Here is a 22,201-nt window from a genome sequence, read left to right as displayed (position 1 = left end):
TGATGAGAGCTAAATAGCTTGAAATAGATCTATACTAGTCTCCTTTTATTTATTTATCAGCACAAATGAAACACAAAAATGGTTTCCTGCCTGGAGGGCTCCTAGGGTGGAGCCGAAAGGCAAAAGGGAAGCAGTATGCTCCCTCCCATATTTGGGCATACCAGGTGCTTTGACATAACACACACACACATTTCTGCTTTTTTCCGTCCCTGGAAGAGCGTGAAGGTTTAATGGATTTCCACTGACTTTGCTAACATAAGGGGAAGTGGGTCAGGACTCAGGAATTAGTTACTAACCCTGCCAAGAGAAGTTTCCCCTCAACCGATTGATTTATTGGCAAGGCAAATCTGCAAATGATAGCTGCGAGGTGGGTTAGCAAAGCAAAAAACATAAACGCTGTCAAAATAATGACAGAATAAAGGAGGGGAAGCAGTTACCCAAATAATGATAATAAGCCTGACGTAATCAGGTGGGCGGAAAAAAAATAATATTTTGCGGGGAGAAGCCCTCCACTGTTCCATGCAGAAATCTACCACGCAGTTACTAGCTGGAGGTATGAAAGAAGAGAGCATCATACCGTTGGGAGGAAGGACGGGCTATCTTGGTTAAGTTAACTCTCCAAACCTCCCTCTGAGGTTGGTACCAGATGTCTGATGGAAGGAGAGAATTGTGAGTTCCTATATTTTGGAGCCAGAAAAAAAAACAGAAATTTAACTAGGAAAACAAGGCAAACCCCAAATCTCCAAATCTCATAAGTCCTGACAGTTCTAAAGCAGGTCATCGCTTAACCAAGCCTTATTTTATGATTGTATGTGTGTGTGTGTGTGTGTGTGTGTCAGTTGTTAAGGGGACACAGCAGTTGTTAAGCAAAACCATTGTTTGGTGTGGAATGCTTCCCCCACTACCCCCAGAAGCAGAAAATAAAGACCCACTTTCAGGGGAAACCCTCCCTCTCTAAATTGTGGTCACAGTTTTAATTTTTTAAAAAAATTAAATTTATTTGCTGCCCATCCGCTGGGCATTATTACAATTGTGATCCACTTGTGTCGAGTAGTAAAAAATGCAGTCACGTGACCTTGTTGGGGGGGGGGAGAGGAGGCAGGGGTTGTAACTTTGGAACCGGGTTCTAAATATCTTTTTTTCGGGGTGGGGGTGGGAATTATTGTGACTTCACTAAGCGATCACGAAGTGCCCGCTCTAAGCCAAGGACTAGCTGTATATTGTTCCGCAGGACGTGTTTATTCTAGAGTGGGAATACCAGTCAAATAATACCGGATTATACAGATTAACAGAGTAGAAAGGGACCTTTGAGGTCATCTAGTCCAACCCCCTCTGCCCAAGCAGGAGACCCTACACCATTTCTGACAGATGGCTGTCCAATCTCTTCTTGAAAGCCTCCAGGGATGGAAGCTCCCACAACTTCCGAAGGCAACTTCTGTTCCATGGGTTGATTGTTCTCACTGTCAGAAAATTCCTCCTTATTTCTAAATTGAATCTCTCCTTGGTCAGTTTCCATCCATTGTTCCTTGTCTGGCCTTCAGGTGCCTTGGAGAATAGTTTGACCCCCTCCTCTCTGTGGCAGCCCCTCAAATATTGGAAGACTGCTCTCCTGTCTCCCCTGGTCCTTCTCTTCACTAGACTAGCCATGCCCAGTTCCTGCAACCGTCCATCGTATGTTTGAGCCTCCAGTCCCCTCATCCTCTTGGTTGCTCTTCTCTGTGCTCTTTCTAGAGTCCTCCCGACTAGCAAATGCGGGAGCCAGATTTGCTTCACAACCTTGCTACTAATTTAAATGTTTCACTTAGCAATGGAAATTATGGGCTCAGCTGTGGCCGTGCCTCGAAGACTCCCCATATGTCAAAGAGATGTTTTTAAGCACAAAAATGTAAACTGATGTATAAAAGAGAATTAAATCGGACAGTTCAGCTAAATTCTAGAGCAAACCAACTTGAGGTTGAGCGATGATTTTTTGAGTTCAATACTTTAATTGCGGGAGGAAAGTCATTCGGGCTAGTTGCTCAGTCTCTCAGCCCATCTCACAGGGCTGCCGTGGGGCAAATAGGGGGAAGAATGAATATCGGTTACGCTTGCCACCTTGAGTTATTTCTTTAGCCAAATAGTGTCTGCATGGGGCGGGGGGGGACGACGACCCATAAGTGACTCTGACGCTTTGTGGCCAAGTTGACAGCAAAGGTGGCATTTCATTGGCCCCCACGAGGAAAGGGACCTAGTTCCATCTCTAAATGTAGGAACCGCCTCATCACATTTTCCCACCATCCATTCTGTAGCTTGCCTTATTTTTTTCTTTCAAACTAAGATATGTTAAGTATATCGATATGGAAGCATAAATACCATCAACATAGAATGGAGTTTGCTCAGAAGCTGAAATACACCAAGTGAAGGAGAGGAAGAGTGGGAAGCAGAGGAGAGAAGAAAGGTAGGAAGAGAGGGATAGGAGAGAGGGTAAGGGGGGAAGATGAGGAGGAGAAGGAGGAGGGGAATGAAGAGAGAGGAGAAGGAGAAAGGAAGGGGAAGTAGAGTAGAAAATGATGATGGAGGGAAGAAAGGATGTAGAAGAGTGGGAAGCAGAGGAGAGAAGAAAGATAGGAAGAGAGGGATAGGAGAGAGGGTAAGGGGGGAAGATGAGGAGGATAAGGAGGAGGGGAATGAAGAGAGAGGAGAAGGAGAAAGGAAGGGGAAGTAGAGTAGAAAAGGATGATGGAGGGAAGAGAGGAGGTAGGAGAGAGGCAGAAGAAAGAGGTGTATGGAGAGCAGAAGAGCCAATAATGGGTTTTTATCTTTCTGGGCGTTGATAGCAAGAGGAACTGATGCAATTACTACTTAATACAATATGATATTTGCTATGTAATAGTATACATGTCATTATATGTTATGAAAATGGAAAATAAAAAACATTTTTGTGCATTCTGTAGCTTGCCCCTTGATAATCCCTTCTTCCGTTGTTGAGAACATTTCTCTGTAGGAAGGTTGGGCAAGAACCTTTTGGGGCGTTGCAGGGGAGACTGGAACCGGTGGGCAGGTCAATCCCTCGTTTGCCCACTGCCCAGTTGTCTGCCATGGTGCCATCTGCTGAGGAAGGGCAGGTACCGATTGGAATCCCTTCCATCTGGGATTAAGACCCATCCCGAGGGTGCCTGATTCACAGATTGCAGTTCACCCAATAGCAATAGCAATAGCAGTTAGACTTGTATACCGCTTCATAGGGCTTTCAGCCCTCTCTAAGCGGTTTACAGAGTCAGCATATCGTCCCCATAGTCTGGGTCCTCATTTCACCCACCTCGGAAGGATGGAAGGCTGAGTCAACCTTGAGCCGGTGAGATTAGAACCGCCGAACTGCAGATAACAGTCAGCTGAAGTGGCCTGCAGTACTGCACCCTAACCACTGCGCCACCTCGGCTCTTGATGGCTGGTTAGGGGGGATTTATGTGCCAAGGGCCCCTCTGCTGGCTCGGGGGACTTTCCCACGCTGATGGTCCAGGGGGTGCCCACTGGCATCTTACCCATCCATACTCTGGGAAGAAAACCCAATTTAGTGGTGCTTCATCCACTAGTTGCACCCCAATTTCTGGTGGCTGGCAAGTGATAGATGCAAGGCCTCTTGCCTTGCCTTCTCTGCCCCCCACTCCGCACCCTGTGCCGTTCCACCCACCTTTAATGCATCCGTTGCGGTGGAAGCATTTACAAAATAAAACAAACCCCTGGATTCAAATCCGTCTCGGCCACAGAGCAGGGCGGCTCCCTTCTCCTAAAAATAGAAGCGGAGATTGTGGTGCGTAATTCTCCGTCCCCCCATCAAGCCGTGGTCTCTCTCAAGGCAGGCCTTCATAAAAGCCATGGAGGATCCCCTTACAGATTTCACTCACTTCCCCATGGAGAGGAGACGGCGTTTGCTCCTCTGTTCAGGCGGCCTTGGGAACGTCTCTCGCATTTTTTGCAGAGGACAAAAAAGGCCACATATATATATATATATATATTTAGAAAGAATTCAGAGCCAGCCTGCAGCGCTGGTTAGTTCCTCTTGTCAGGCTGAAGGACACCCGCTTCGTGCGTGGCGCGAGCTCGGAGGGGTAAAACATTTTGCATCCAGATGTCCCGAATTCTGGATCCAAGATTGAAGTGGCTGGTGGCGTTGGTAGAAGAGATGCAAGTAAATCCCATTATCCGGATTTGTTTGGGGAATTTTTTTACACGTGGCAGAATAAGAGAGTTAGGAGGGATCTTGGAGGTCTTCTAGTCCAACCCTGAAGCAGGAGATCCTATACTATTCTGGACAAATGGGTATCCAGTCTATTCTTAAAAACCTGCAGTGATGGAGCATCCACAGCTTCTGGAGGCAAGTTGTTCCACTGATTAATTGTTCTGACTGTCAGGAAATTTCTCCTTGGTTCTAGGTTGCTTCTCTCCTTGATTAGTTCCACCCCTTGCTTCTTGTCCTGCCCTCAGGTGCTTTGGAGAATAGCTTGACTCCCTCTTCTTTGGGGCAGCCCCTCAAATATTGGAATACTGTTCTCATGTTACCCCTGCTCTTTCTCTTAGCCATGCCCAATTCCAGCTACCGGTCTTCATATAGAATAGCAGAGTTGGAAGGGACCTTGGAGGTCTTCTAGTCCAACCCCCTGCCTAGGCAAGAAACCCTACACCACTTCAGACAAATGGCTATCCAACATCTTCTTAAAGACTTCCAGTGTTGGAGCATTCACAACTTCTGGAGGCAACTTCTGTTCCACTGATTAATTGTTCTCACGGTCAGGAAATTCCTCCTCAGTTCTAAGTTGCTTCTTTCCTTGATTAGTTTCCACCCATTGCTTCTTGTCCTACCCTCAGGTGCTTTGGAGAATAGCTTGACTCCCTCTTCCTTTTGGTAGCCCTTTAAGTATTGGAAGATGCTATCAGAGTAAGCAAGATCTGGTAGAATTAAAAAAAACACAGAATAACAGATTTGGAAGGGGACTTGGAGGTCTTCTAGTCCAACCCCCTGCTCAAGCAGGAGACCCTATATCCTTTCAGGCAAATGGCTGTCCAACCTCTTTTTGAAAACCTTCAGTGATGGAGCATCTGAACTTCTGAAGGCAAGCTGTTCTACTGATTGATTGTTCTAACTGCTAGGAAATTTCTCCTCAGTTCTAAGTTGCTTCTCTCCTTGATTAGTTTCCACCCATTGCTTCTTGTCCTGCCCTCAGGTGCTTTGGAGAATAGCTTGACTCCCTCTTCTTTGGGGCAACCCCTGAGATACTGGAAGACTGCTATCATGTCTCCCCTAGTCCTTCTTTTCATTAAACTAGACATATCCAATTCCTGTGACCGTTCTTCGTATGTTTTAGCCTCTGCCAGGACAAATCTTCTCTTGACCCCAAAATTTGGCTTTTGTTTATAGAGGGATGGATGCAGGTAGCGCTCGGGCAATAATTGGATCTGTGATTAGATCTGTGATAAGATCTCCAGATGGTCGACTGCTGTGTTCAAGGCTTGCAAAGGCAGAACGCCTGTTCGATTTGCTGTCACGTAACACGAGATGGGCCAGAACAATTGAGAACATTGTGTAATATTGAGAAAACACCCAATTTAGAAGATGTCCTGGTTGAGGCTGAGCAGGAGATAAATTGAGATCCGGGTGGTTATGGGTGGAGCAGTGTTTCTCCCAAAGTCGCCGCGTTTGAAAGCTCTTAGGTTCTTTTTTTTTGTGGTTGAAACAAAGTTTTTTTTGTTTTTCATTACGTATTTTAATTTCTTTGATAAACAAAGTGTTGTCCGAGGTTTCCCATTTTACACCTTCTGTTATGCACAGTTCATTTTACATCGTATTTGCATTTCACATTTCAGCCATCTGGTTTTCTCTTCTTTAATTTCTTCTTAATATGTAAACAATATCCTTTTTTTAAAAAAAAACTTTTTATTTTGTTGATGCAAACTTCACATCTTTGCAACACACAACTATACTTCTTCTTTTACATATCTGTTTTGATTCTTTTATCTGTACATATATTAGTCCTGTATAACTATAACTACATACATGTGCATTTATATTATTTCATACATCTTTTTTCTTCATTATATATATATATATATGTGTGTGTGTGTGTGTGTGTGTGTGTGTGTGTTTTATTTGTGCTGATAAATAAATAAAGGGAGACTAGTATAGATCTATTTCAGCTGATGAGAGCTAAATAGCTTGAAATAGATCTATACTAGTCTCCCTTTATTTATTTATCAGCACAAATAAAACACAAATATAACAAAGGCAACAGTAAAAATATTGGGTTTCTGTCGTGATGGACTCTTGTGATGAGCCGATTGGCAGATGATGGAAGCAGTTAGCTTCCTCCCATGATTGGGAGACATACATACATACATACATACATACATACATACATACATACATACATACATATAGCATTCTATATATTCTATGTAGAACAACCTTTATTACATTTGAGTCATTTTGCATCCGTTTCCTATTATTTAATTTGCGACAGTCTATTTCGTATTTCTATCTTTTAATCGTTTTCCGGTTTTGAGGTTGTTTTTTTAATTTGTTGAACTTTCTTCCTTATTTTTTTGCTTTCCTGCTTCCCCCCCATCCCCCCTCCCTTTCTCTAACCAATTATATCATAAATCCCATATGGAATAATATTCAAATTCTTCTTTCTCTTATTCTCCTTATTGCCTCTCCCAATTCATCAAGTTTAACAGATCATTTCCATCTATTCTTCTTCTTTTCCTCCCAATATCATGTATCCTCAAATTCACCTTTATATAGGAAACCTTTCACTTAATTAATTATCCACAATTAATGGTGTTAATCTTTTTCCCTCACATATGTGCTACATACATTGAGAGCCGAGGTGGCGCAGTGGTTAGGGTGCAGTACTGCAGGCCACTTCAGCTGACTGCTATCTGCAGTTCAGCGGTTCAAATCTCACCGGCTCAGGGTTGACTCAGCCTTCCATCCTTCCAAGGTGGGTGAAATGAGGACCCGGATTGTTGTTGGGGGCAATATGCTGACGCTGTAAACCGCTTAGAGAGGGCTGAAAGCCCTATGAAGCGGTATATAAGTCTAACTGCTATTGCTATTGCTATACCATTGGTTATATTTAACAAATTTCATTCTATTCTACTGTTAAATCCTTTTCTTCCATTCCTCCTGTCAATCGTTTTCTCTTAGTCTCTCAGGAATCGTTTTCTCTTAGTCTCTCACTTCTCTTATATTCTCTTCTTTGCACCCAATACCCTAGCTTTTTTCTTCTTCTTGTAGTTTCTATATTTTTCTTTTGCAGAAATTGTGTGAACATCTTTTTTTTTATAAATTTTTTTTTATTTTCGAAACAAACATACAAATCCTCCTTCTTTACATACTGTAGAAAGTGTATCAGTTGGTTACAAAAGGCTTTTGTGCATCTCTTCCACCGTCATCAAATATAATTCATATTAATTCTAATATCTTAACTCGGATATTAATTATATTACCATCATACCTCCACATTTATTTGACTATGATTACTTAAATGTCCTTCATCATAAAATATACCAAGATTTAATACATAACCACATGCTGGCATTTCATTTACTTATTTATAAAATCCTCCGTTAACATTACATCCTCATATCCTGTTTTAGCTAAACATCCATAATATTTAATACCGAAATTTTCTAATCCTCCATGTATATAATTTGTTATCATTATCCTTTCTTTGTTTAACTATCTCCTATATCATAACATTTCCCCCCTGTTAGTTCAAACTTAGCTGTGTCTAATTTTGTTCTTTTTTATTGTTATTAATAACCTTTATATATAGTCCAAAAATATTTCTAACCTTCCCTTCACGGGTAACATTCAATATTCATATCCAATTATTACTTATCATAACAGCTCAACATTATATACATTACTATCATTATCAATGTATGTATGTATGTATGTATGTATGTATGTATGTATGTATGTATGTATGTATGTATGTATGTATTTAGTGTCACAACCCCTGGTATGCCCAAATATGGGAGGAAGTCTACTGCTTCCTTTCTCTGTTTATCGGCTTGTCACAAGAGACCATCCAGACAGAAACCCAATATTTTTACTGTTGCCTTTGTTACATTTGTGTTGTATTTGTGCTGACAAATAAATAAAGGGAGAGTAGTATAGATCTATTTCAAGCTATTTAGCTCTCATCAGCTAGCCATACCCTTACTGGGATTCGAACCTGGGCTGTATTGCATCTTAGGCAGATGTGTTAACCACTAAGCCACAAGGTTCTCCTCCTTTATCAGCTGAGCCAGGGAAATAGGTATGTATTTAGTGTCACAACCCCTGGTATGCCCAAATATGGGAGGAAGCCTACTGCTTCCTTTCTCTGTCTATCGGCTCGTCAGCTCCTCATCCAGCTCTGTCTGGATTGTCTCTTGTGACGAGCCGATACCAGGGGTTGTGACACTAAATTGTGTGAACATCTTTGTTGCCTGTCAGCCGTGTGTCTCTTGTTTCTGGCCTCCCGACATCACATTCACAACTCTCCTTTCTTTCTGTCCAGCCACGACCCATGACGGCCTCCTACGTGATGTTCTACAGGTCACCTTCAACCATGTCGCCGCCCTCCAAAAACCGATTCAAGCGGCAAAGTCGGATATTCTCCCAGGTCTTGTATCGGACGCTGAGCTACAAGGACCGCGGCTCGCTGGCTGGTTATTTGGGGGCGAACAAGGAGGACCCATCTGAGCTCTCCACCCAAGTTTCGGCTCCTGGAGTTCTCAAGATCTTTGGATGTCACATCTCTGTAGGCACCCATTACAAGAGTGTCTTGGCCACGGGAAGCTCCAGTGCCCGAGAGCTGTTGAAAGAAGCCCTTGAGAGGTATGGGCTCAGCAGGGTGGATGTGGGCCATTACGTCCTCTGCGACGTGGTCGGGACCTTTGCTGGCTCGGAGAAGCAGTGGAAGATGGAAGGGCTGAGAATCCTGAGGGACCACGAGAAGCCGCTCGTGATCCAGGACCTTTGGAAGCCGCGGGAAGGTTTCTCTCGAAGGTTTGAACTCCGGAGGAGGTCCGAAGTGGAGGAGATGACGGCCAAGGACAAAGACACCATCACCGCAGGTAAGGGACAGGTGGTCTTTGGGGAAGGTGACACCGCTCAAGTTACGAGATCATAAGCCATTAGCTTGTGGTTTCTGGGGTTAGAGCTTAGCGTGCAAACTGCCAATAACTTTGACCTAGAGAAGTGGGTAGAGCTGAGGTGGCGCAGTGGTTAGAGTGCAGGCCACTTCAGCTGACTGTTAGCTGCAGTTCGGCGGTTCAAATCTCACCGGCTCAAGGTTGACTCAGCCTTCCATCCTTCCGAGGTGGGTGAAATGAGGACCCAGACTGTGGGGGGCGATATGCTGACTCTGTAAACCGCTTAGAGAGGGCTGAAAGCCCTATGAAGCGGTATATAAGTCTAACTGCTATTGCTATTGCTACTGGGGCAAACCTGGTGGAGATAAATTATCCAGCCAAATATGTAAAGTAAAGGTTCCCCTCACACCAGGGGTGGGTTCCTGCCAGTTCTAACCTCTTCTATAGAAGAGGTTCCACAAATCTGCAGTGCCATTTAGAACCGGTTCCAGCTTCCTCCCCCCGCCCGTCCGCACATCATCAAGATGAAGAGCGAGAGGAGGAATTCTGGGAGTTGAAGTCCACAAGTCTTAAAGCTACCGAGTTTGAACACCCCTGGGGTTTTTCTCTCTAAAGGGTTAGGGGTGCAAGGGTCTTGTAACTTGACAGCTGTAAGACTTGCGTGCTTCAATGCCAGAGTTCCTGAGCCAACATGACTGCAGGAGGAATTCTGGGAGTTGAAGTCCCAGACTTTAAAAAAAATATTCATAGCATTATTTAAAATTTTTCATTAGTTTTTCATGAAATCACCATTACTGTGGAACCGGTGGGCGGTTAGAAAATTTTACTACTAACAGAGATACAAAAGTGGGCGGTAGGTATAAAAAGTTTGATTAGCAATAGCAATAGCCGAGGTGGCTCAGTGGTTAGGGTGCAGCACTGCAGGCCACTTTAGCTGACTGTTATCTGCAGTTCGGCGGTTCAAATCTCACCGGCTCAGGGTCGACTCAGCCTTCCATCCTTCCGAGGTGGGTGAAATGAGGACCCAGACTGTTGGGGGCGATATGCTGACTCTGTAAACCGCTTAGAGAGGGCTGAAAGCCCTATGAAGCGGTATATAAGTCTAACTGCTAATTGCTAAAAAGGTTGATTATCCCTGGGTTAAACGGAGAGGCAGTTTCTGTAAGGAGGGCAATAAAGATTAGGCTGGAAACAACACCAGAATGTTTCCTTCCTGCCTTCCTTACAGGATTAGCCCTGCAAAGTGGGGAAAAAATAAAATGAGATTTCTTCCAACAACCGGTTCTCCCAACTGCTTAGAAAGTTACCAACCGGTTCTGCCGAATAGGTGTGAACCGGCTGAATCCCACCACTGCCCAGCGTCCATTCTCAGCCACAGGAGCGTGGGAGGGAAATCCAGACCCACAGGCCAGACGCAGGAGGGGAGGGATAGAAAGATTTGGCCACATCCAGGAAAAAAGTCCTGTGTTTGTTTTTCCAGCAAAGCTCGGGGAGTTTCGAGCGGGTTTTAACGGTCCTCTTTGGAAGGGGGAAAACTCTAATGTTTTTCTTCCTTTTTGGATTTTGCTTTTGTTGGCTTTGCCTGCCCAGAATCAATATGGAAGGTTCCTTTCCAACAGATAAGGAAATCAGAAGTCGGCTTTTTTTTCAACAGAGGAAGCCGCAAGAAGAATGATGAAGTTCAGGTTGTTTTATTATTTTTTTTCCTGATTTGCATTCGAGACCTTCTCTTCATTTTGACTGGAGTCTTTTTCTTCATAGGATCGTATGGTTGGAAGGGACCCCTGAGGTCTTCTAGTCCAACCCCTAGCTCAAAGCAGGAATCTTCTACCATCCAAATCAAAGTGTTTCCCTCCCCCCCCCCCCGGTGAGAAAAATATCAGGTTCCAGAAACCAAGAACGACACGTTGAGGCTCTTCCAAGCAGTTCCCTTTATTGTTCCTCACCTATAGACAGAATCTTGCCAGAGTGAAGCAAGCATTTGCATCAATAAAGGTGATGAGAACCTCTAAGGAGGAGCCGCCTTAACTCTCTTCCTCCCAACCAAACTATCGAAACTCCACTGTCTCTTATCCCTCTGGAATACAGTGTTGTGGCCCGCAGAGTCGGACAGTGAGGAGGTTGGGGAGGAACATGGGCCAGTCCTGGGGGCTGAGGAAAGCTCAGACGAGGGCTCTGCGTGCGAGGCAGAGAGGGAGCTAGACAGCAATGAGGCAGAAGAACAGCTGGAGCCTGTTCCCAGTGTGCGCATGTGCAGAGCTGCCAGAAGACAAGAACAACTAAGGAAGCAGGGCCGACTTGGGAGTAAAGCCACACCTTGGAGGCGATTGGCCCCTCCCACAGGAAACAAAAGAGGAGCGAATGGGGAGGGGGCTTTTGCCGGAAACAATTCGTTCCTTCGGTCGTTTCAAGAGTGGAAAGTTCTGTTTGTGACTATAAGAGGCTCTGTATAAGAGCCAAGGTGGCGCAGTGGTTAAATGCAGCACTGCAGGCTACTGCTAGATCAGCAGGTCAGCGGTTCAAATCTCACCGTCTCAGGGTTGACTCAGCCTTCCATCCTTCCGAGGTGGGTAAAATGAGGACCCAGATTGTTGGGGGCAATATGCTGACTCTCTGTAAACCGCTTAGAGAGGCCTGAAAGGCCTATGAAGCGGTATATAAGTCTACTGCTATTGCTATTGCTGTGCCAAGTTTTGCCTCGCCCACTGTTTGGAAACTAGTTATCTGGCAGCTCTCCAAACGAGATAAGGTTCGTGTTGGTAAACATTCCTTTGAAAGATGGAATTTGCTAAGCCTTGCTGACTGTGAAGGAAAGGAATTCACAGCCGGGTAAATAAAAGGGGTTTTTGCCGGGACCAAGACTCTGCTTCTTGCTTTCTAAGGAAGCCTGGGTCAGAACACAAATATAGGATGAAGCCATAAGCCTTCCGCTTCCGCCTTTCCACACCAAGAGAGGAGCCTTCGCAGGCAGTCGCTTCCACGACAAACTATTTTTTGTGTTGAATTTATGTTTACCGACAAAAAAATAAAGGGAGACTAGCATAGATGTGTTTCAAGCTATTGAGCTCCCGTCAGCTCTGGGATTTGGTAAATTTAAATTCAACATCCCAATCAAAAGTTGTGCTTGTGTGACGATGTACAAGCTATCTCCTGCTCCCTTGAGAAGTTCTGAAAATCTTCCAAGATCAAGAAGGTTCTTCAGGAGCCTGGATCAATTGGACTGAAGAAGCTTCTTGGATGAGAAGCTTTCTAGGAAATGTCTACTATGGAGGTTCTCCATCCTCCAGGTCATGGTTGTCCCAAAGGTGCTTTTTCAGAAGGCAACTGGAATTCCTTGTTTTTTTCTTTTGAAGACATTTTGCTTCTCATCCAAGAAGCTTCTTCAGAACTTCTTCTTCAAGGTCTATGGAGGTCCTCAGTCCTCCAAGTCCTGGTTGTCCCAAAGGTGCTTTTTCAGAAGGCAACTGGACTTCCTGGTTTTTCTTTGAAGACATTTTGCTTCTCATCTAAGTAGCTTCTTCCAAACTTCTTGAACTTCAAGGTCTATGGAGGTTCTCAATCATCCAGGTCATGGTTGTCCCAAAGGGGCTTTTTCAGAAGGCAATTGGACTTCCTTGTTTTTTTTTTCTTTTGAAGACATTTTGCTTCTCATCCAAGAAGCTTCTTCGGAACTTCTTCTTCAAGGTCTATGGAAGTTCTCAATCATCCAGGTCATGGTTGTCCCAAAGGTGCTTTTTCAGAAGGCAACTGGATTTCCTTGTTTTTTTCTTTTGAAGACATTTTGCTTCTCATCCAAGAAGCTTCTTCAGAACTTCTTCTTCAAGGTCCATGGAGATTCTCAGTCATCCAGATCATGGTTGTCCCAAAGGTGCTTTTTTCAAGAGGCAACTGGATGTCCTGGTTTTTCTTTGAAGACATTTTGCTTCTCATCTAAGAAGCTTCTTCCAAACTTCTTGAACTTCAAGGTCTATGGAGGTTCTCAATCATCCAGGTCCTGGTTGTTCCAAAGATTCTTTTTCAGAAGGCAACTGGACTTCCTTGTTTTTTTTCTTTTGAAGACATTTTGCTTCTCATCCAAGAAGCTTCTTCAGAACTTCTTCTTCAAGGTCCATGGAGATTCTCAGTCATCCAGGTCATGGTTGTCCCAAAGGGACGTTTTCAAGAGGCAGTTGAACTTTTAGAATGTCCAGCTTGACCTAAAACCATTGCTTGTTGTTGCGGTCAACTATTCTGCCCTATTTGTCCTTCTTTTGCCTAATCCGGAGACGTATAAACAGACCCACCCAAGAAGCATCTCGGCTCCTTCCCTGCTCCAGTCACTTCTTCCCAGCAAAGGCAGAGTTTAAAGCAAACAACCCCAAAAAAATGTATTTAAGAACTGCAAGACCGTTCCTCACCAAATAAGGTAGATTCCTTGGTGGACTCTAAGCCGTTTCCTTTATAAATGGGCTTGGAGAGTTTCCTTGATCCGGATTTCTCGTTTCATCCGCGGAGAAGTGGAGACATTTCTTCCTCCAACCTTCTGCCAAGAGTCCCATCCCTAAATTTTGCTTCTCTCCAGGGAATGCAAGCGTTTATTACTATGTATTATTTTTAAAAACCACCCGCTCTGGGATTGTGAGAAAAAAAACTTGAGAAATCTAGCGCGGGGGAAGATACCGTCAGGTGTCGCGGGGAACGGCGTTCCACCTGAAGGGGAAGGCGAAGAACCTCGCTTCCAGGGGAAAACTGCGGATAGAAGACTGGAGGAGGGTTCAACGGCTGTCTTGTTGGGCAGAGAATGTAGGACGGGGGGCAAAGCCGTTGAGTGAATTTGGGCATTCACACCCCCCCCCACGCAAAGTAGGTGCTCCGTTGCTGAAGGTTCTCAAGAAAAGATTACACAATCGTTTGCCCAGGATGGTATAAGGACTCCTGCCTTGGGCAGAAGGTTGAACCTCCAACCTTCCTTCCAACTCTGTGATTCTATCATTTGTTTTTAAGGTTGCATCTCCCACACACCCCAACTCTTTTGGGGCTTCCTTCTTCAGGACTCCACACCCGGCTTGCTTGGACATGGCTTCTGCTTGGCAATGACATTCCTTTGGTGGTCCTCCTTGATGGATTCCTTTGATGGTTGAAGAGCGAAGAGGTCAGAGATAGGGGAGTTTCACGGGGAGAAAGAGAGGGAAACAACGCCCCTCTGGTTTGGCATGAGGCATATCGGACTTCTTCGACGAGAAGAGGGGGCTGCCCCAAAGAAGAGCGGTGGTGGTCAGGTTATTCTTCAAAACACCAGAAGGCAGGACAAGAAACGACGATGGATGGAAACTAACCAAGGAGAGAAGCAACCTGTAATTAAGGAGAAACTTCCTGACGGTGAGGACAATGAACCAGGAGAACAGCTGGCCACCAGAAGTTGTAGGTGCTTCATCACTGGAGGCTTTCAAGAAGAGATTGGACAGACATTGGTCTAAAATGGTATAGGGTCTCCTGCTTGAGGAGAGGGCTGGACTAGAAGACCTCCAAGGTCCTTTAGAATAGACCTCTAGTCTATTCTAAACCTGTGCTTGCATTTACAAGCTTTGTCGTATCCCAGGGTAGAGACAATCTCTCTCTCTCTCTCTCTCTCTCTCCCCCTCTCCCTCTCCCTCTCTCTCTCTCCCTCTCTCTCTCCCTCTCTCTCTCTCTCTCTCCCCCCCTCTCCCTCCTTCTCTCCCTCTCTCTGACAGTAAGGAGAAGTTAATTGTTCCTTACCTCTGCAGCTAATCCGCAGAGTCTCCACTGCAGTTGGCAATCCTTTCCACCCGCCAGTGCGCTGGCAAATGAGCTTGGCTTAAAAGCCAGGGGGGGGGGTGGAGAACGAGCGCCTGGGAAGCCCTTGGTTCAACTTTGCGGTAAGACGGTAAGGCGGTTGATGGTCTCCAACCTTCCTCGATCCGTCCTCTCTGCATTCCACACCTCCAGTTTATTTCCAGGGATTTGGGGAAGCGGGAGGGAAGGAGGAGAACAAGTGAGGAAAGAGACTTTTCCCTTTTCTTAATCCCCCCCCCCCGCTCCCCAACTGCAGAAGGCAGCTGGGAAAGGTTGCTGCACAAGTCGTGAAATTGGATTTGCGTGTTTGCATGTGTGTGTGTGTGTGTAGGTCAGAAGAAAGAGAGAGCAGAAGGGACTCTGGAAAAGGCTGACGGGAGGAGGAGGGGGGAGTAGAGAGACATGTCATTTGCATGACCCATCCAGATGGTCTTTTGGGGGTGGGTGGGTGTGTCTGTGTGCATGCGTGTGTGTGTGTGTAATCTCTCTTGAAATATATTTTTGGCTTTCGTTCTACTGCATGGTTTGGAAGGGAAGCCAACATAGAGAGCAGAAATAGAGAAATATTTTTATCCCAGCAGCGGGAGTCCAATGATGGATAAGTGGTCCTCTCCTTTTCCTTACCTAAACTTTTAATATTATTATTACTAGCCATGCCCACACCCAAGTGGCAGGTGGAACAGAATGATTGTCAGGCGGGGAGGGGGAGTAGAGCATCTTAACTCCTTAGCATCGGATAGTGTTAATAATAATATTAACAGCGGGGTTTCAGGAGGCCAAAAATGCCGTATACAGTGTATAAGACGCACCCAGATTTTCAGCCTCTTTCTTGAGGGAAAAGGGTGCGTCTTATACTCCGAAAAATACGGTAATATAAATCGCGGGTCACAGGTGATCATCGGAAATACCGGTTCACGCGAACCGCTAGCAATTTTTTTTACTACCGGTTTGGGCGAACTGGTTTGAACTGGTAGCATTTCACCCTTGGATGGGCCTTGTTTGCCAACCTTCTTCTCCTTCACCCCCCCCCCCCAGGAATTAACGCCCAGGCTCGGAAGCTCCAGAGCAACCGCACCAAAGGCACCATGACCCTCTTGAGGGCTTGCCATACTTCGCCCCCCAGCCTTCGGCGCACTGTCAGCGAGACCAGCCTTAGCCAAGCGGGCCCACCGGAAGACCAGAAAGAGGAGGGGCCTCTTCGACGGCACTACTCCACACTGCCGGAGACTCTCCGATGCATGGAAGGGGTACCGGATGGGCGAGCGGCGGCTGCCCTTGAAGAGCCGAATGGGGGTAACACCTTGAGACTCTCACTCTATCAGTCCCCACATCTGCTGCTCCTTCAGGGATACAGCCAGCAACACGTAAGTGTCCTTTCTCACCCGGGGTGAAATCCAGCAGGTTCTGACAGATTCTGGAGAACTGGTAGTGGGAATTTTGAGTAGTTCGGAGAACTGGCAAATACCACCTCTGACTGGCACCAGAGTAGGGTGGGAATGGAGTGGGGAGGGAATGGGGATTTTGCAGTATCCTTTCCCTGGAGTGGGGAGGGAATGGAGATTTTGCAGTATCCTTCCCCTGGAGTGGGGAGGGAATGGAGATTTTGCAGTATCCTTTCCCTGGAGTGAGGAGGGAATGGGGATTTTGCAGTATCCTTCCCCTGGAGTGTGGAGGGAATGTGGATTTTGCAGTATCCTTCCCCTGGAGTGAGGAGGGAATGGGGATTTTGCAGTATCCTTCCCCTGGAGTGAGGAGGGAATGGGGATTTTGTAGTATCCTTCCCCTGGAGTGAGGAGGGAATGTGGATTTTGCAGTATCTTTCCCCTGGAGTGGGGAGGGAATGGGGATTTTGTAGTATCCTTCCCCTGGAGTGTGGAGGGAATGGGGATTTTGTAGTATCCTTCCCCTGGAGTGGGGAGGGAATGGGGATTTTACAGTATCCTTCCCCTGGAGTGAGGAGGGAATGGGGATTTTGCAGTATCCTTCCCCTGGAGTGTGGAGGGAATGTGGATTTTGCAGTATCCTTCCCCTGGAGTGAGGAGGGAATGGGGATTTTGCAGTATCCTTCCCCTGGAGTGAGGAGGGAATGGGGATTTTGTAGTATCCTTCCCCTGGAGTGAGGAGGGAATGTGGATTTTGCAGTATCTTTCCCCTGGAGTGGGGAGGGAATGGGGATTTTGTAGTATCCTTCCCCTGGAGTGTGGAGGGAATGGGGATTTTGTAGTATCCTTCCCCTGGAGTGGGGAGGGAATGGGGATTTTACAGTATCCTTCCTCTGGAGCAGGGAGGGAATGGGGATTTTGCAGTATCCTTCCCCTGGAGAAGGGAGGGAATGGGGATTTTACAGTATCCTTCCCCTGGAGTGAGGAGGGAATGGGGATTTTGCAGTATCCTTCCCCTGGAGAATGGAGGGAATGGGGTTTTTGCAGTATCCTTCCCTTGCCACGCCCACCAAGCCACGCCCACAGAACAGGTAGTAAATTTTTTTGAATTTCCCCATTGCCTCCCACCCGAGGGAGCCTTCTTCAATTTGCTCTCCTGCTAGATACCTTAGATTGCCACGTCCCATTATCCCCAGCCACCCTCCACCTGTGTTGGAAAGCCACGGGCATGATTCATGGTTGCAGGTAGGATAGTCCCCCGTTCTGGAGCTCCCTAGACTGCAACAATAATTCCATCGCTAGGTTTCTTCCTGAAGAGAACAACTACAACTCCCATGTCTCCCAGCCAGGCTCCTCTCCCGTCCTGCTATTCTCTAGATCCATAACTTTGCCAGTCTTCTTAATCGCCTCCCTCCTTGGCCAGCATCCCCTCCCACCCTAAACCCAGGAGATGTCCACCATCCCAGCCTGTGAATCCTCCATCTGTATGGAGGAGGGAACTTCTCCGTTGCTTTGAGTAGCCCTCTTGTTGGACCGGGAAAGAGAAGTCCTTCCCCCCAAACTTGGCACGAGGGTCTCCCCCCCCCCAACTCAGAACAGGTTGGCCCCAAGCTCGGCCCTTTCTACCTGCTTGTGTGTTGAACTCCGCAGGACAGGCTGGTGTACCTCTTGAACCGCGAGCAACACACCGTTGGCCAACGGACTCAATCCAGCAAGCCGAGCATTAGCCTCTCGGCGCCCGACATCCTTCCTCTCCACTGCTCCATCCGGCGGGCGAAGCTGCCCACCCGTTCTCGCCACCGCTCCGAGGAGAAGCTCATCTTGGAACCCATCGCGGGCGCCAGCGTCTCCATCAACTTCTCCGAGGTGCGGAAGACGGCGGTGCTCCGTCACGGCGACCTCATCTCCCTCGGCCTCTCCTACCTCTTCCTCTACAAGGACCCGCTCAAAACTCAGCTGCTGCCCACCCAGACGCTGGTGAAGCTGAAGGCCATGCGCCGGGCTCCCGAGCCGTCGTCATCGACCCCCTGCAAGATGTGTGGTGCCCACTTCAAAGACAAGGCCTCCTCTTCCAAAAAGCAAGAGGCCCAGCCCTCCTCCGGCCGGAAGAGCAGCCGGAGGAAGCTGCAGCTGGAATTTGACAAGGCCAACGAAGACCTCCTGCTGAGAAGGATCATGACCCTCATCGAACCCACCGGAGATGACCACAAGTTGACCCCGGCCTTCTTGCTGTGTCTCTGCATCCAGCACTCGGCCACCCATTTTAGGCTGGGAGACTTTGGGCAGATGCTACTCAAGGCGACGAAGATGGTTCAGAAGAGCGTGTGGGTCAGTGGCTTCGTTACGAAAGGGGGACGTGGGAGGGTTGGAAGGAGGAGCCATTTGGCCCTAATGGTGGGGAATCTTTAGTCCTTGTCGGTTTCAGTCTGTTTCCGCTGCCTCTCTCGTCGGAAGGGTCCCTGATGCTCTCCGAGCTTGGCTGTTTTCTTCCAGAACGTTTCATGACCCAACTAGAGAACATCATCAGTGCTAGAAGGGAGAGGGATTTGTAGAGTGGTGGTGGTGGTGGTGGTGGTGGTGGTGGTGGTGGTGGTGGAGGAGGAGGAGGAGGGCGGCGACTACGGGCCTTTGATGCTCTCTGAGCTTGGTGGTTTTCTTGCAGACGTTTCATGACCCAACTAGAGAACATCATCAGTGCTAGAAGGGAGAGGAATTTGTGGAATGGAGGAGGAGGAGGAGGAGGAGGAGGAGGAGGAGGAGGAGGAGGAGGGCGGCGGCGGCTACGGGCCTTTGATGCTCTCTGAGCTTGGTGATTTTCTTGCAGACGTTTCATGACCCAACTAGAGAACATCATCAGTGCTAGAAGGGAGAGGGATTTGTGGAATGGAAGAGGAGGAGGAGGAAGAGGAGGAGGAAGAGGAGGAGGAGGAGGGCGGCTACGGGCCCTTGATGCTCTCTGAACTTGGTGGTTTTCTTGCAGATGTTTCATGACCCAACTAGAGAACATCATCAGTGCTAGAAGGGAGAGGGATTTGTGGAATGGAAGAGGAGGAGGAGGAAGAGGAGGAGGAAGAGGAGGAGGAGGAGGAGGAGGAGGAGGAGGAGGAGGGCTACGGGCCCTTGATGCTCTCTGAACTTGGTGGTTTTCTTGCAGACGTTTCACGACCCAACTAGGTAACGTCGTCAGTGATGGGAGGGAATTGGGTTTGCAATGTGGAGGAGGAAGAGGAGGAGAAAAACTGTGATGCTCTCTGAGCTTGGTTGTTTTCTTGTGGATCTTTCATTACCCAAACTAGGTAACGTCATCAATGCTGCCTGATGATGATCCCTAGTTGGGTAATGCAACTTTTGCAGGAAAACCACCATGCTCAGAGAGCACCAAGGACCCCACAGTTAATACAATACAATAGCAGAGTTGGAAGGGACCTTGGAGGTCTTCTAGTCCAACCCCCTCCCTAGGCAGGAAACCCTATACCATTCCAGACAAATGGCTATCCAACATCTTCTTAAGGACTTCCAGTGTTGGGGCATTCACAACTTCTGGAGGCAAGTTGTTCCACTGATTCATTGTTCTGACTGTCAGGAAATTCCTCCTTAGTTCTAAGTTGCTTCTCTTCTTGATTAATATAACACAATGCAATAGCAGAGTAGGAAGGGACCTTGGAGGTCTTCTAGTCCAACCCCCTCCCTAGGCAGGAAACCCTATACCATTTCAAACAAATGGCTATCCAACATCTTCTTAAGGACTTCCAGTGTTGGGGCATTCACAACGTCCGGAGGCAACTTCTGTTCCACTGATTCATTGTTCACACTGTCAGGAAATTTCTCCTTAGTTCTAAGTTCTCCTCCTCTTCCCCCCGCCCCCCAGCACTGATGAAATTGCCTAGTTTGGGTAAGGCAACGTCTGCAGAAAAACCACCAAGCTCAGAGGGCACCAAGGACCCTTCATTTCAACCCTGAGCTCCCAATATTCTCTTCTGTTGATACCTCTCTGATCTTCCCGGTTTCTTTCTCCTCTTCTCCCTGTCAATATTTAAATGGTGTCCGTCCGAATGCCTTTCCCCCCCCTCTAGAAAATGCAAATTACACAGATCACACAAAGGTCCTCATTTTTGGACTCTCTCCGCCGTAAGATTTGACCGTGGGCGTTTGGCTCTCAAAATATGCGCCGTTTATCAGCTTTGCCATTTTTTCGAAAAGCGGCTGAATGCAAATGTCGTGTTTGAATCCAAAATAGTGGTTTTTTGGAGATCAAAAACATGTACAAAGCAGCCTTCTCTATGGTCTGCCGGGCGCTCATTTCAAACCTGAAGCATTTTGAATTCCAAACCGTTTTGAGGTTCGAAATGCTTTGCGGGTCCCTCCCAGAAGTGCAGGCATGGAAGGGAATTTACATTTTGATGCCGCATTCATTTAGGCAACATGAATTGGGCTGGGTTTTTGTTAAAATGTCGATGAAGTCCTTGGTGATCCTCATAATTGCCACCAGAAATGGAAGCAGCTCGAAATCTTGAAAAGAACATTAATTCCTGCGCATAAATGGTGCTGTTTTTGTTATCCGCGCAGTGCAGAATCGGGAAATCACAGTTTTAATCCATTTCTGTATTCCTTTAGATCACTGGCATATATTTTGATTTTTTTTTTAAAAAAAAATGGGCCGGGTCTTTGTAAAAATGTCGATGAAGTCCTTGGTGATCCTTATAATTGCCACCAGAAATGGAATGTGTGCTCAAGCAGCTCGAAATCTTGAAAAGAACATTCATTCCTGCGCATCGCGCAATGCAGAATCTGGAAATCACAAGTTTTTTTAATCTATTTAGATCGCTGACGTGTATTTTGATTTTTTTTCTTTGTTTTAATTTGTTCCGATGTGTTTTCTGGTTCTAGGAGAAAACAAATGAGCTTGCAGAAAAACAATCCTTACAGTAAGTTTCCTGTTTTCCTATTTCTTTCATCTCACAAGATCTCTTTAAAATCTGACTCGAGGGGCCTTTCCACACAAAAAATCTTTTGTTGGTGTTGGGACAAAACGGGGCCTTCTCTCTGGTAGCACCAGAATTGGGTAATTCCTTTTAAAGCGAGGGTAGATGAATTTTGACACCTGGTGATTTTAATCTGTCTACCAAGTTTTCATTTTGCTTGGCTTAATATTTATTGGGCCTCTTATTGCTCCGCAATCTTCCCTTTGAAGTCAAACTTGTAGTTTATTTATTTAATCAGATAGGACTAGAACTCACTGTCTCCTGGTGATTGGCTCAGAGTCACCCAGCTGCTTTCCATGTCTAAGGCAGGATTAGAACTCACAGCCTCCTGATGATTGGTCCAAAGTCACCCAGCCGGTTTTCATGCCTAAGGCAGGACTAGAACTCACAGTCTCCTGGTGATTGGCTCAAAGGCACCCAGCTGCTTTCCATGCCTAAGATAGGACTAGAACTCACAGTCTCCTGGTGATTGGCTCAAAGTCACTCAACTGCTTTCCATGCCTAAGATAGGACTAGAACTCACAGTCTCCTGGTGATTGGCTCAAAGTCACTCAGCGGCTTTTCATGCCTAAGATAGGACTAGAACTCACTGTCTCCTGGTGATTGGCTCAAAGTCACCCAGCGGCTTTCCATGCCTAAGATAGGACTAGAACTCACTGTCTCCTGGTGATTGAATGTTGTGTTTTAGTACTTTTTGTTATCTCACATTTTTTTTCTGTATTTTGTCTTTCACTCCCCTTCCCTTACTATTGTAAGCCGCCCTGAGTCCCCTCAGGGAAAAGGGCGGCCTATAAATGTTAAATAAAATCATTAAAAAAAAAAAAAATCATTGGCTCAAAGTCACCCAGCTGCTTTCCATGCCTAAGATAGGACTAGAACTCACTGTCTCCTGGTGATTGGCTCAAAGTCACCCAGCTGCTT

General features: G+C 46.5%; 1 protein-coding gene across 1 annotated transcript in view; it reads left to right on the top strand.

Moving 5' to 3' along the window:
• RADIL (Rap associating with DIL domain) overlaps positions 1–22,201 on the top strand; it is a gene marked incomplete in the record, with an annotated part of 46,411 nt that overhangs the window by 7,714 nt on the left and 16,496 nt on the right. The window contains 3 exon segments of the mRNA XM_087728724.1: positions 8,547–9,105; positions 15,952–16,280; positions 17,949–18,626. Coding sequence (XP_087584850.1) covers positions 8,556–9,105; positions 15,952–16,280; positions 17,949–18,626 — 1,557 coding nt within the window.

The sequence above is a fragment of the Thamnophis sirtalis genome, unplaced genomic scaffold (genome assembly GCF_051295495.1).
Source record: "Thamnophis sirtalis isolate CommonGarterSnake01/CBP01778 unplaced genomic scaffold, rThaSir2_p1.2 scaffold_14, whole genome shotgun sequence".
In the NCBI taxonomy this organism is placed as follows: Eukaryota; Metazoa; Chordata; class Lepidosauria; order Squamata; family Natricidae; genus Thamnophis; species Thamnophis sirtalis.
Note: the sequence above shows the minus strand (reverse complement) of the source record. Positions and strands in the feature narration are given on the sequence as shown.